Below are 16,210 nucleotides of genomic sequence, written 5' to 3' on the forward strand. Positions count from 1 at the left end.
ATGAATTTCTCTACTTTCTTTCTGCTGTATTGTTGCAGCATCCCTGCAGGGTCTCCTAAACAGGAAAAATTACAGGGCCTCAGCATGAAATCCAATGAAAATCTTTATCTGTCCACACCTTCTAGCTCCTCCTGTAGTCAAATATGTAAAGGAGTTAATCTTTACATGAAATCACCATGAAATACATTGCAGGATGATCCCTCAGCACAGCAATGCTCTTCTCCCCCTCCAGTAGCTGACTGTAGAGGACAAGCAGGGCAGGCACCAATCGGTCACAGGATCTGCAGACCCCATCGATGGCAGCAGCTGAAGCACAAAATTCTTCCTGCAGCAGAGGGTGCAGTCTGAGGCTTATCTTTCTGCCTGCTCTGATACGCTATTGCACCAGTCCAGCCCCCCCCCCCCCCTTCTTTGTGAAAATGGAGGGACTGTTAAAAATGCTGAAAAAATTCAGTAGTGGAATATTTTTGCAACCCACTGTGTGTGTGTAATATATATATATATATATATATATATTATAATATGTATATGAATAACAAGAATTGTTAAACCAGCCAGCAACTTTGCTACTTTTACTTTTATCTGCACAGGTTACCTTGCCCCCCGCCCCCCCCCCCCCCCCCCCAATGTTCCTAAGCTCCTATAGGATTTTTTCAGAAATAAGAAACGCTTTGAACTTCTACTTCTGTATTTCAGAACTTTTATTTTTCGAATATTACATGGAATCCAATGATAAATCCAGTTATAAATAAGGAAAAGCCCTGGATTGAAATATATATTTTTTCAGTTTCGGTACGCTTTCAATATTTCTGCTGTTTTTTTACAGAATTTAACAGATAAGAATATATCCTTGCACTGAACAATATGGTGAGCTTTTATTAAAGACATTCCCTGTGATTTCCGTGAAGCTTCAGACTGTGCCGTGTATTACTAATCTTCTTATACCTGCACGATAGTACGAAGACTGATGTTAGACTTCTCAGCACTTCAATACCCCAAAAACTTGGTAAGATCAAAGTCCACAGCAAGTTCCATAGAGGACGTGTCTTTTGATCCTGGAATAACAGGGTAGTCACGTCCTATGAGAAGTGTAAGGAACGCCCTATGTTGGTGGTTTCATGTAGGGATGATAGATAATGAAACTTTTTAACACTAAGAAGAGGTACTCAGTGTGAGACAACACTGCATCATAGGCTGACATATCGGGGTGCACAGATAATGACCACAACTACAAAGCCAACACCGTGAGGATTGGAAAAATGGATCTTTATTCCGTACAAGACCAATACAAGGTGAATGGGTCCAGAGCATTAACCACTCTGTGACCCTAGTGATCAGGCTACACTTACACAAGGTAGAAAAATAAATAGACTTTTGAGCATGAATTAAATAATTAGGAAAGTTGTGTCCTGTGCACTGTGGCGACAAATAAAAAATCATCTTTAAAGGGTATTTCCCCCCAAATCAGAAAAAAAATATAACTGTATAATAGATGACATCCGATATGGACACTACTGCATCCACTGTTTTTCCATATTCCTGAATGCTCAATCTGCCTTCACTTCTGTCTGTGTGTATAGGCTCCTATTACCCATGTGCTGTGTGACCATACATCGCTGTATACTAGGCAGATTTGCTATATATAGGCCTGGACGTTTCCTCAGCTTTCCATAAGTTACAATTACAATTATAGCTCAGCTACTAGAAGTGAATGTTACTGAGATGCAATACTACAAACAACCCATGGACCGGTGTGGTGCTAGTCGGAAGAAGGCACCCAGGTTCTGTAAATTGAGGCAGATGTGTCATTCAGGATACTTGGAAAGCTGGATGACAACCCATGTGTCCATATGTACTTTTTATCATCCAGTTGTCTTTCTGTAGCTATAGAATGATGAAATAGAATTTTTACAAAGTGGAAGAAAAGGATTTTTTTTTTTACATCAGGTGAATGTCCCTGATGGGCAGGTGGTCCTGCGGTTGTCTCTGGTTATCTTTTATTCCGGTACTTGTTGTACTTCACTTTCCCTTGAAAACTGTGGAAAGAAGAAGATGGAGTTACATTTCATGGATACAAAAATCCGAGACTTTCTGGCAAACAACAGGGGATATGACTGCCTCTAGGCACTGGGTGGGATGGGGGAAACTTTGTAACAGATATATTTCTTAAGGTTATTCATTTAATCCTCACCCGCTGTGTCTTACTCTGTATGGAACACATAGAAATACAAGTTTAATGAAGGACTTTGGTTATTCTATACATTTGGCTCCTTCTGTAATTTATGGTTTATTTATGGTTCTGTCCAGAGTAGAAGCAGAGAAGTCTTATCAACACAATATTAACTCTTAAGCTTTGATCATCATCTTTTGAGCTTGTCGATCAAGCTTTGAGAGCTTCAACCTTTCCCTGTTCTCACCATGTTTCTCACTTCTCCAGTCCATCCTAATGGCATCACCCACTGACGGACATGAAGAATGGAGGGGGGAGAGTAGACAGTCATCATCTCCTGCTGCAGCTCCTCCTATTCATCAGAGCTCAGACATATAAACAAAGATCCACAGAGAGTTTGCAGACAGCACTAATGTAAGTAGCAGAACTGCTGAAGCACCTGATGAACAATCAGGGATTATTATTAAGGCAGTCAAGGCACATGGGCAATATATGTAAAAGAGTGGCCAACCCCTTTAATTTCAACAGCATATGTAGAAATCTACAGCTAACATTTGATCAAGGCCTCATACACACAAATATTGCATGCTCTCGGTCCATAAACAGAATGCTCATGAAATGTTGTTTGCTTTTCGTGTGTCATCGACATGTTAGATTACTGAGCCAGGAATAGGACTTGCTGTATAATTTGCATTTCAGGCAGTTGGCTCACTCACAGCACTGTATAAAACACGGCTAAGGTATATGATGACATGGGAATGTGTGCTAGGAAACTTCCCCATTATACTGTAGTGTGCATGAGGCATAAGTATTAGCAACTGGATGTAAACAAAGACGCTCCCATTCAATAACAACAAGCAGAGATTTTGAAAAAGAAGTTGTAATACCCCTTCCATTGACTTTGGTTCCTATCCTTCACTTGAACCTGTAGTGTCACTTATTAAAATATAGTCTGATAAGTATTAAAGACCCTTGATTCTTACCCGACGGCCGCATCCCATGCCACTTTGAGCGCCAATTCTGTCAATCCGAGATCCAAAGCAGTCCGAAGACCGTCTCATGCTCCGGGGGGCATTCAGCAGCTCTCGCAGCCTGTTCTTAAGTGGAGAGATTTTATCGGCTTGCACCCAGGGGCCTCTGTTGAAGCCAAGCTCTGCAGAGGGGCGGGCAGCTTCTCCAGGCCAGGATGGAGCTGAATTAGGAGATTGCAGGGAATCCGAGGAATCATAGTTTCCCATAAATAAGTCTTGAGCTGGGACTTCTGGTTCTTCTACGGGAAGTTTATCTTCTAAGCGTTCTAGGAGACCCTACAAAGAAGAACATCAACATCTGTAATACATTTTTTGTTTGTAGTAAACATGTGTCTCATAACCACAGAATCTTTTGAAGATGTCTCCAAAGGGAATTGTTAACACTATTTCCTAGTACATTCATATTTGTGCTGGACTATGAAGCTCTGTAGTATAAGTGCAGGTGGAATGAGAAGTTCCCTGCAGCTCTCCAGCAGATATAAGCATAGATGTCAGTACAGTGTGTAATGTTATTGGAGGAGCGTAACTTTAAGGCACTTTTTTTAATGGGGAGCATTATTATTATTAAGGGGAATATTAGTAAAGGACCGACTGTATACTTGGGGCATTATTGTTATTATTATTGCCACTACTATTAATAGGGCAGTACTGGGGGCATTGTTATTATTAAGGCTATTATCAATGGGGGCATTATTATTATAAATGGGGATTACTGGGGGCATTATTGTTATTATTATTAATGGGGGAATACTTGGGGCATTATTATTATTAAGGACATTATTATTAATGGGAGAATACTGGTGGCATTTTTATGATTATTATTAAGAGCACTATTATTAATGGGGTATTATTATTATTAAGGGCACTATTATTAAAGGGTGAATACAGGAAGTATTATGTTAATTATTAAGAGCACTAATATTAATAGGGGAATGATTATTATTTTTATTATTAAATGAGCTATAATTAATAAGGGTATTCTTGGGGAATTATTATTATTAAGGGTACTATTATTAATGGGGGAATACTGGTGGTATTATTATTATTATTATTATTATTAAGGGCACTTTTATTAATGGGGGAATAATGGTGGTATTATTATTATAATTAAGGGCACTATTATTAATGGGGGTATACTGGTGGTATTATTATTATTAATAATAATAATAATAATAATAATAATAATACCACCAGTATACCCCCATTAATAATAGTGCCCTTAATTATAATAATAATACCACCATTATTCCCCCATTAATAAAAGTGCCCTTAATAATAATAATAATAATAATAATACCACCAGTATTCCCCCATTAATAATAGTACCCTTAATAATAATAATAATAAGGACATTATTATTAAACGGAGGAATACTGGTGGTATTATTAATATTATTAGGGGTACTATTATTAATGGGGGAATACTGGTGGCATTATTATTATTATTAAGGGCACTATTATCAATGGGGGCATACTGATGGTATTATTACTATTATTAAGGGCAGAATTATTATTATCACTATTATTAATGGTGGCATACGGGGGGCATTATTATCATTAAGGGAACTAATTATTAATGGGAGAATTATTATTATCACTATTAGTGACAATATGGTCATTATAATTATTTTAATAGGCACTATTATTATTGGGGGCATTAATATTATTGACAAAATTGTTAATGGGGTTTGCTAAAGGCATTGTTTTATTATTGGGAGCCCTATTATGAATAATGGGGGCACACTGGGGGATCATTATTAAAATGTGTGGCTTTATATGAAGATGCTGTTTCTATGAAGCACTATGGAGGGAACTGTTATTACTGTAATTACTGGGTATGCATTCTTGAGGACATTAATACTCTTTGCGGGCAATATCGGGTATATAGATGCCTCTGGTATTAATGCATTCTCTAATATAAGATATAAGTGACCCATAATGTGCTTTCACATTATAGTATGTGCATTGTTGTATTTTCATACAATATAATGATGAGTAGTGGATCATTAAACTGATTAATTCGGACACCTCCTTTCCCTCAGATTCACAGAAATCACTGATTATATGCTCATTTTTAAGTCATTATAAATCTCTTCATACAGTAAAATGGGTGAATTGTATAATACACATGTGTGAGCTTAGTCTTTGTGGCAGCTTTATGCACTCACATAACGTTATACACTTTTTCCCCATACTGCACATTCAATTGAAATGAATAGATAAATTGCATACAACTAAGGTCCAGTGCAGAACATCAAGCTCCATCTCCCCTTTGTACTAGGGTGGTGAGTGATCTTGGGTTAAACTTAACTGGATGTTGCCATATCAACAAGTAATTGATATTGTTTGAATGAAAAGTTATACAAATTTCCAATATACTTTCTGTATCAAATCTTTAAGGTGTTCAGGATCTCTCCTTGCTGTCCTTCTATAGGAAGCTTCTTTCCAGTGGACAGAAATGTGACCATGGTCACACAGGTGCAGGGCTCGTTATATCACACAGCTCTGATTACTCTCTGTGATACTAACAAGCCGTGCACCTGTGTGACCATGGTCAGATTTCTGTCCACTGAAAGTAACATAAAAGCTTTCTATAGAAGGGGAGTAAGCAGAGATCTTGACAACTGTGTGGAATTGATACAGAAAGTATATAGGAAAATTGTATTATTTATCATAATACAAACAATAACATTAATTTGGGAATACCCCTTTAAGGTATTACTTTGATATCCAGTGGAGAGTAAATCTTGAAGGTTGAAGGACTAAATATTTTACGCTATTGGCCCAATATCTTGTGTATTATCTTGTGTAACTGCTACGCTAAGAATATGGACAGAAGCATCCAGTTTGGAGTTTGCCCATGATCTCCATTTACAATAATTGGGACAATGAGTTCAGCTAAAAGGGAAAATCAGCACATCTACATCTCTATCTAGAAATACATACTATGGGAATATAGTATGTATGCGTCTTCTTACACCAGGAATATAACATGGTATTACTATTAGTTAGTAGGAAATGAAAATTGACCATTTAGAAATTGTTATGTCTCTATACATAGACTACAGTATAATTTTCTACATTTTTGTATCTTACCTTTAGATCAGACAGGTCTGATGATATCACAGAGCTGTACACTGGGACTCCATGAACCTTGGTCAATGCCAGAAGAAGCAGAAGGCAAGTAAAGCACCCAACCATTGAGGTTCCCATGACTGTTGGCTTAGTTCTCCGGTGATATAGGCAGTCCCTTCTTCCTGTATGTCAGTATATGTGTTTGTCAAGCACCCTGTCTGTCCAACAACCACAACACTGCCTGGTTATATATGTGCCAGGCTGACACGAGTTTGTCCCAGGCATGAACTCATCAACATTCTATCACTTCCGAAAGATAAAGAGGCTGTTTTCAGGCCAGTAGAAGATTCCCTTTTAAAGTTATCCTTCCCTTGCCATTGCAGCGAGCCCTCCGATGAGCCAACTTGCCCACTTGACCCCATGGCTGCTGGAAGCCTGACATTCCTGCCATAAGAGGCTTCTCACCTCTCTGTACCTGAATTCTTTCTATGTGTCTCATGGAAAATCAGAGAATCCAACCTTTTGACCAATAATCTGGATTTGCATATGCCTATGGAATGAGGACAATGTGACCTAGCTTCTACCAAACTTATAGCACTATTTTTGTACCAGGACATCTGCGCATCACATGTTTATTGGCAGTGAAGGTAGCAGATGTCCATAAACAGCGCGGCTCGGTCATGGAGACAAGGGTTAAGTAAATTCTATCAAAACATAAACTTAATACCAAAAAATGATTCATTATTTATTATGAAGGTGCAGTTCCTCAATGACTGCCTGCCAGTTAAAACATCCAAATCACACTAACCCTACATTGTAATCTGTTTAGTATTAATAATCTCACAGGTTTTGGATAGGAGATCAATAGATATTTTTGAATTATTAAGAATAGCAAAAAATGAAATTAATTCTATAGTGATGTCTGAAAAATGAAGAGAGTTTTGGGGTAAATTTTGCATCAAGCTATTTATACCTTTTGACAAGTACATGTAAAAATATTTTCCAGGATACTCATCTAACTGTCCAAAATGCAGGGAAGAAAAATGTGATATAATTTATGCTTCCCAGGTTCAAAGACTTTTGGAAAGAGGTTGTTCATCTTTCTTTGTCTCCTAAATCCCAGTGAACCCCTGGTTTTGTGTATTGCATGATGTAGAAAGAATGGGGAGTTAATAATAGAAAGGTGGTACAGAGGGTTTGGTAAATTATAATTAATGTGCAATGTCTTCCCGTAATATTATACAACCAGGGTCTAATGATTTCTGAAATAATGTGAAATGTTAATTTTCTCTTTGCTTTGGTGCAGTTGTGGTACAGCTGCAGTTTTGATCCATTCCATGTGACAAATGAACATAGACCAAAAGCTTAGTGATTTTGCCACTTCTCTCAAGAAAAAAACATCAGGGACAGATTGATATTCTGCAAAAGGTACAGGGAGTGGACTGCTGAGGACTGGGGTAAAGTCATTTTCTTTTATGAATCCCCTTTCCGATTGTTTGGAACATCTGGAAAACAGCTTGTTTGGAGAAGACAAGGTGAGCGATACCACCAGTCTTGTCTCATGCCAACTGTAAAGCATCCTGCAACCATTCATGTGTGGGGTTGCATCTCAGCCAAGGGAATTGGCTCTCTCACAGTCTTGCCTAAAAACACATCCATGAATAAAGAATGGTACCAGAATATCCTCCAAGAGCAACTTCTCCCAACCGTGCAAGAGCAGTTTGGTGATCAACAATGCCTTTTCCAGCATGATGGAGCACCTTGCCATAAAGCAAAGGGGATAACTAAATGGCTCAGGGAACAAAACATAGAGATGTTGGGTCCATGGCCTGGAAACTCCCCAGATCTTAATCCCATTGAGAACTTGGGGTCAATCATCAAGAGACGGGTGGACAAACAAAAACCAACAAATTGTGACAAAATGCAAGCATTGACTGTGCAAGAATGGACTGCTATCAGTCAGGATTGGGTCCAGAAGTTGATTGAGAGCTGCCAGGGAGAATTGCAGAGGTCCTGAAGAAGAAGGGTTAACACTGCAAATATCGACTTGCTGCATTAACTCATTCTAACTGTCAATAAAAGCAACAGATTATGTGAAAATATAATATTTGTGTCATTGTCATAACTTATGGCCATGACTATATGTGTGTATTTATATGTGTGCATGGATGTGTAAACTGTAAGTGCTTGATGTGTATTTGCTTTTGTGCATGTGTGTATCTATATATGTGTTTATGTTAGGTGTATGTGGATATTGGAAGGGTATGTATGATACTGTAGTTCTATGGCTTTGTTTACATAAGAAATACCTATAGACCCTATAGACTTACAATGGGCTTGTTGCAGTGTCTATTGTTTTGAAATGCCCCATCCTATGCTGTAAAGTTTTATGTACAGTTGTTATATACTCACTGGGGGAATATATGAAGACTGCCCTTTGTCACTTCTCCTACCCCAATACAGTCTATGCCTTATATTGGAGCAGACCTTGTCATAAATTAGGCAATTTGAGTCAATTGCAGCATTCGTGTTAGAAAACTGGCATAAAAGCTAGTAAACCAGGTCCCGTGCCACACTTACATTTTTGGAATGTTGACAGAATGGCAAAAAACTCTCTTTAGGCAAAGCTTTTTGCCTAAAAGACACAATAGATGTAAGGGGGCCCTCACTTTCCAGCAGCTACCCCCATTCCTCTTGCCGCCCAACTTGATGTGGTGTGCTTAGTGTATCATAAAAATTTCTTTTGCTCTATGATCTCCCCATCACATTGTGCCCCTCTAGCTCCTTGTCACATTGTGGCCCCCTCCTTCCCCTCAAATTGTGTTCCAAAGCATCCCCTCACATTATGACTCCCTTTATGTTTGACCCCTTGATATTGTATCCCACAGCACCTGCTCATATTGTATCCCACCCAGCATCTCCTCCTCTTATTGTGACCTGCCTAGCACCCCATTGTACTGTAGCCCCAAGCAGCTCCTATCCTACTGTGACCCCCAGCAGGAGCCTCCGTGTGTGACCTGAGAACTGCATATGACAAAATAGAAAGATACACACAGCGCATAAGGTTACAAAGCACGTAAATCTTTGTTGTTGGTAGTCATACAAATCAGAACATCTCAAAAAACCGATTGTCATTCAGTGATCTCTTTGGGGAGCTGCAGCATCACCTAGTTCCCGGATCTGACAAGGGCCGGATTGTAGAATTGGGAATACAAACATAAATACCAGCTGCTCAGTTTCAGCCAAGGTTTAATTCATAGGCAGGGAGAAAAAAAAGACAATGGGGGCGAACTGCTCCCTTTATAAAGTCCAAAAGAGAATAACATGCTAAAAAGGACATATACATAAAATGTGTTACAATAGATTAATAAAAGAATGAAAAAAACAAGGTATATATAAATATAATACATGCATACAAACAACTATAAAACTATTTGAGCAGACATATATGAAATAGTCTGTTACAACTAATAAATATAAAAGTGTCGGTAATAAGTGAATCACTGAGAACTGTATTCCTCAGACACCTCCTCAATACCTCACTCCCACATATACACTTACTGTGGTCTGAGGGAGAGTTAGGGCAGCCATTATTAGTAGGCTCTGGACCACACATAGCAGGAGCGGTACATAAACACATTAAACTGAGCTTCCTGAACTGTCTAGACATGACTAATCAACCTGAGCTGGATCACTCATACACAGCAGCTGGGGGATAGTGCAGCTATTGATTTGGGCTGGACAAGGGTGGAGCAATGCATGATTAGTGTAAGAGGAGAAGCGCCGGAAAAAGGAACAGGAGCGAAAGAGCCTCATAACCATAATTGTATAAGTGTTTTTTCAGCAAAATCACTTAGTTCAGGGATTAAACAAGATATGTTTCTGCATCAGTCTAGCTACAGCATTCTCAAGGTATGTTTGGTTTATAATGCATCAAATCAAATGGTAGGTTTCCTTTAAAGCAAATATGCCAGCAGGATGAAGGATTGTAAACCAAGCACACTGACATACTGGTGTGTGCCCCCTCTGGCAGGATCTGCTCTTCTTTAAGCTTCCTATGCCCTTGTTTTTAAGAAAAAAAACTAAATTATGCAAATGAGTGTCAGGGGCTCCAGGCTCCATTAAAACCCATGGAGCCCAAAGCCCCTCAGACTCATTTGCATTATTTAAAAGCCTTTAAAAAACTGGGCTTAAGAAGCTAACAAAAGAGCAGATGCTGGCAGAGGGGGCACTTACCAGTATCAGTGTGTTTGGTTTACGATCCTGGTGATAGATGTCCTTTAAGGCAGTAGCACAAGGTACAGTAGCTAAAAGTGCAGGAGTCATTAATTAGCAGGAAATACATCAAGCAACAACCCCTCTAATTTATCGCACTCTACCATATGAGGTTCATTGCTCAACTGGCATTATAGTAAACTTAACCCTGGTTTATCAGCGCTGTCAGGACCAAAAATAGTACTAAATAAAATTGAACTTTCTAAAAAGGCCTTATGTCCTCTTGAGAACTGCGAAATGTCAACTTCATTTGCTATATACTAGCTAAACAAAGGTCAAACCAGCAGTACCTGGAGTGAAAACTAACGAAGTGACATTAATGAGGGAAGGGGCAACATCTTTACCATAATTAACATCTATATATTCCATGTAGCTAACATTGTGTAGTAGTGAAGAGTCATTCAGCAGTTTATAATCTAATAGGAAAAATTGTCCTTGCAAATTGGTCTTGATTCATAGACAGCTAAAGGACCCAGTCATCTCTGTAGTCTGTGGCTTTGTATGTCAGAGTCATCACAGTGGCTTAGACAACTTGATAAATGTGGCGTATGAGGTGTTAAAGGAAATCTACCATCAAAATCTCAGACTCATTAGCATATTTTTACAAGTTAGTTTTTAGATTCAGACAGAGGGTCCCCACAGGAACTTGTTAGTGATTTTACTTTACATCACTTAATTCTGGTGGCAGATTTCCTATAAATCTGACACCTCATTGAGCTTTGGTCCCTTCTACAGCAAGACATATTTCAGTAGAGCTTTCCTAGTGAAAAGCAGATTAGGAAGGAAGTAAAAAGTACTTTCTTTTGAAAATATATATTTAAAAGTTTATTGTATTCCCTTGTACTACTGATTTGAGCAAAGTCTGAGAGTATTTACATTGTGAACCATTTTCTACTGAGAATACTGGGATGAGACGCGTAATCGTAGGGATCCTCTGTTGTTCAAAGGGATCTTCTAGTTTTTGCAAATAAATATTATTGCTTGTATAACAAAAAATATTAAATTTTCTAATTCATCTTCTTTATTAATTTGTCACAGTTTTCTAGATCTCTGCTTCCTGTAATTGAATAAGAAACTTCAATAACTGCTTCCAAGGGATAGAAACCTGTCTACGTTTATGTGATGTCACACAGGCTCATTAGTATCAAAGGGAATAATAAAAGCTGAGTGTTTTGTTGAGCCCTGCACCTGTGTGACATCACATGATCATGGTCACATTACTGTCCACTTGAAATAAACATAGAATTTTTCTATAGAATAACCAAAATTGGAGATCTAGAAAACCACAAGAAATTGATACAGAAAGTATAGTGGAAATTTTTATTATTTCTTTTTATGATACTAACACTAACATTTAATTGCTGAAACTGGACAATCCCTTTAACCAGAGGTTTACTCTTCAATGTAAAAAAGCTGGATCTCAAGTTCCTAACTTTTTTGCAGCATATCCCTGCCACAACTACTGTAAACAAGAAAAAAGCGGGTTCATTTTTAGAAGTGGCCATTTGTAAGTTGATACTTTTAAAGCACTGCTATCATGAATGCAGTGATATTCATGTAGTACCATGAATTATATCAAGTAGTATGATGTATTATATCATGTATCATGTATTATAATATACTGGTTTCAGTTGGGATAAATTAATCAATTAAAGATCCCTATAAAATGACTGTAAAAGATATAGGACCACCAGTATTAAAAAGATGAACACTGTCAAACATGACTAATAATTATTTCATAAGGTCCTACATTGCAGTACCACAGTGCAAAAAAGAATGTATCCTATAGTTGCAAATTAATATCATGGGATAATTGGCCATATAACAGTGGTATTTGGGTCTATAGAGAGTGATCAAATTATATTGCCATATGGTACCAAATAACATTGCTTCGGTTGAGAGGCGCACAGTATAAGAAACTCGAAAATGTTGGAACATGACTCTTCGTGAGGCACTGGATATTAAGAGAAATCATTGCTCTAAAGTGAACTGATAAATTCATGTCATATTCAGTATGGTGGAAGAAGGACATAACAGTGTTTATCAACATTAGGCGGCTACTCACATCTATAAATGCACTGTGCGCGCTACATAAATGAAGGAATTATTATTAATATTTATATATTTATAATTTCTTCAATGTCACATGAAGTATAGTTACTCTGATCCAAGTATCAGAACTTGATCATTCCCTCATTTTTATGGCCATTTTTTGATGTGACCACTTGATTTACCCCCTTATGTCACTGTCAGTATTGATGATAATGTTCTTGCCTAATATGGGTATCATGAATTACCGTTCATTAGACCAAATGTAATCTTTTTCTTGGTTGTAAGTGATAAATGACATTGTTCAATTTGTAGAGGAATTAACAGTAAATTTATTTCAATTGGTATTGATAATCCATGTGATGTCTGAGCCTCCATGTTACAGACCTGTAGACAATACTACATAAAGAGCTGAAAGGTTCCTCCATGAGGCGATGAATTGGACAAGTAAGTTGTCCAAAAGATACTTCCAACTGTGGTGCATTATTCATGACACTGGTCTCATCAATGGGATATACCTTTTCCCCTTCATGTGTAATGTCTACCCCCTTGCCAAAAGTAAGTAATATCATAACTCAAGGCAGATGGCGCATGAAAACTTTTCATAGATATACAATAAAAGTACTTTTACATAACCCACAGACACTGGAGACAGATGGAAAGTGTGTCATATATTTATTATGATTTATGGAGTGTTAGAAATTACAATTATAAAACAGGAAATAAATACTTATAAATAAATAAATATGGAACAGGATTGTAATAAATAGAAAAGTAATGTTTTGGTGAGTCATCTTGGGGGAGGCCTCAAGCAGGAGAACATCATCCCATCATCTCAAAATCTTCTTGAACCTGTGGCAAAAAAGGCAAACAATGTTTTAATTTTTAAATCATCAGATGAGAAAAACAGCACTCCTCTAAACACCCCTGCACTAAGGTATCATCACTGTTGTGCATAGAACAACATACCCACCATTTACCCATTAATAACCATTATGTGTGGGGGCTATTAAACTCACTGTGTAATACAAATAGAGAATCTCTTGTTAATATTTGTCTGAGTAATAACCATGTGAAAATTAAAGGCTGTGTACCACTTGTATTTCAGATGCAAATCAGATTTTATTGTAATACACACTATTACAATAAAATCTTATTTGCAGCGGAAATACAAATAAATATTAACATAGCAATGACCCTGGTAAATGTAGGCAACACCTGGGTACTCATTTATATGGGTATGGCTAGAAGTAAATATCTGGATATACACAGTCCAAATTATCATAAAATATTCAGATGTAGCAGTGCTGTGTTTGCTATATGCCATCACTCCTGGTAACAATGAAATGTAGATAAAGTGTAAACCTAAAGTATGTACATAGATAGACCATTCATAATTGTGACATGGATGTAATGTGCATTCAGCTGATATGACCCTACCTATCCTATCACACCCTGTTAGGTCATGTTGGGAGTTGTAGTTATAGAATACTTTGCATGGTGAGTCTAGGCATTACACAGATATATACAGTTTTTATATATTGAAGACTCAGCATTCTAGCGCTGAAACTTGTAGTTCTACAGATTAATGTAATAAAGTTCCTCTTACCATTGCAGCCCAGTCCACTAAATGAATCAATTCTATCAATCCTTCTCCCAAAGCAGCCTGAACCCCTCATCATTTTAGGGCTTTGTAGTGATCTCAACCCTTTGAGGAAGGAGTCGTTGATGGAGATGGACTTGCTTCGCACCCCTCTGGACTCAGGTATTTGGGCTCCAGCCTCTTCTGGGGTGGTTGCCTGTTCACGTTCATCTGATCTGCTCTCCATATCACTGGGGTTAGATTGTTGTAAATCTTCAATGGCTGATAGTTTTTCTTCTAATCTCTCCAGGACATCCTGTGTGTATAATGTGTAATATATCATTGTTTTGGGAAGTTCCTTACCCCCTTTATACAAGTTAAACTCCTACATCATAATCCGAAATGTATTTACTACATTTACATTTATTACTACTGTAGATATTATGGCACTATAGATATCAGCATTTTTAGCTGTCATAAAATTCTTAACTTTTTATGTTTCTGGACTACAATATTCCACGTCTCCCTCTTAAGATGATGCTACACTCTATCCATCTGTTCTGATCATCTCATAGTAAGCAGCTGTTTTAGAACTACAACACTCAGCAAGGTCTACTTTTAGCAAAGCTTGAGAATAAGGCTAAGTCTAAACCGTTATATGCACTACATAAATCTATAAAGAACACTGACATATAACTTGTAGAACATAAAAATGCAGCTTGTTATGCACTTTAGTAGAGAAAAGCAGTGGTCCTCAGATCCCCACATGATCCATACTGCCCTTAATGCAATTGCCTTCTCCCAGTTCTATAACCAAGTAAGCTGTAGGACTACAAGTCCAAGCAGTATTAGTATAACTACAATTACATGCTTACCTTGAAAGAATCCAGTTCCCTCTCCGTGTCTGGATCAGCTATAGGGTGAGCTGTGCAGGAGAAGAGCTGCAGGATGGCACAGAGCAGGGTGCAGAAGGCATAAAGCTTCATCTCCATTGTGAGCAGGTAATAGAATAAACTGGTGGCTTCTCTGTAGAGTTGATGATGTCCTTGTAGCTGTAGGTGACTCCCTTTCTGTATTCTCCCCAGTGATCTGGAGCATGTACCAAACCCCTCTCCCATTTATACCCCCTACCCTGTGACCTGTTATCTGCAGTCTTATCTAGCCAGCATGTTCCAGACAGCAGTGTGTACAGGGCAAGTGCAGGGCTGTCCATGAAGATTCCCATAAAGGGTTCTGTTAGTGGAATGTCCCCCCCCCTACTTCTACACCCCCAGTCTCCATCCTGTGACACCATATCCAGGTGCTAATCCAAAAACCAAACTAAATTAGGAGATTTGTATTCTATGAAGAGGAAATAATTGATGACTCCTCACAGCTTCCCATAGACAGTCCATTCACTAGATGCAATCCTCATTGACGTCTACAGGTTTGTCTTCTCTAGAACAAGCAATTAGCAGTTACACCCCGTAGAGAAAACAAAGTGACCTCACTCCATTCATATGTGACTCTGCCTGGACTCAATGTTCTTGTAGTAGATCTGCTATGGCAGGACAAGCCGGATTGTTATATTAATATATTTATTTTTGAGAGAAAAAATTTGGAATTTTTTTTATTTCTCAAAGAACCTTTAGCTTTTGTCCATCCTGAGCCTCCTGGTTCCTTAATAGAATATTAGCACTATGGAACGTATTCAAGGACGTTCTAGAACATAAATATTTGCTCTTGGGGTCTTTGTGGCAACTTAATGGGTAACAATGGAGGTCATTACTAAATTCTATCCAGCACCCCATGTAGAGCAGGATTAATCCAGAATATTACTAAGTATTCATGCCAGTTCTCTTGCCTACAATATGTGGCTATTTATTACTTTATATTACTTTTCCATTAGTTTTAGTTTTTTTTTACATAATATAAGAAACTTTCTGGATTAAAGTGATGTTCCTACTCTTAGCATCAGACTTGTCCTCCTGTTCAAAGTGTCAAAGTGTTCTGTCAATTAAGGCAAAACATACTCTCTATGTAATCGAAA

General features: G+C 37.9%; 2 protein-coding genes across 2 annotated transcripts; both read right to left on the reverse strand.

Moving 5' to 3' along the window:
* Nucleotides 1-1,249: 1,249 nt before the first annotated feature.
* On the reverse strand, nucleotides 1,250-6,516 carry NPPA (natriuretic peptide A). Its single transcript, XM_072156439.1, has 3 exons — nucleotides 6,297-6,516; nucleotides 3,154-3,477; nucleotides 1,250-2,036 (listed from the first exon to the last, which is right to left on the reverse strand). The coding sequence occupies exons 1-3, from the start codon at nucleotides 6,411-6,413 to the stop codon at nucleotides 1,998-2,000; spliced, it is 480 nt and encodes a 159-aa protein (XP_072012540.1). The 5' UTR covers nucleotides 6,414-6,516; the 3' UTR covers nucleotides 1,250-1,997.
* Nucleotides 6,517-13,257: 6,741 nt separating this feature from the next.
* Nucleotides 13,258-15,291, reverse strand: NPPB (natriuretic peptide B). Its single transcript, XM_072156440.1, has 3 exons — nucleotides 15,057-15,291; nucleotides 14,209-14,497; nucleotides 13,258-13,451 (listed from the first exon to the last, which is right to left on the reverse strand). Exons 1-3 carry the CDS (start codon nucleotides 15,171-15,173, stop codon nucleotides 13,435-13,437), a joined length of 423 nt encoding a protein of 140 aa, XP_072012541.1. The 5' UTR covers nucleotides 15,174-15,291; the 3' UTR covers nucleotides 13,258-13,434.
* Nucleotides 15,292-16,210: the final 919 nt, after the last annotated feature.

Source organism: Engystomops pustulosus, chromosome 6 (genome assembly GCF_040894005.1).
Source record: "Engystomops pustulosus chromosome 6, aEngPut4.maternal, whole genome shotgun sequence".
Classification (NCBI taxonomy): domain Eukaryota; kingdom Metazoa; phylum Chordata; class Amphibia; order Anura; family Leptodactylidae; genus Engystomops; species Engystomops pustulosus.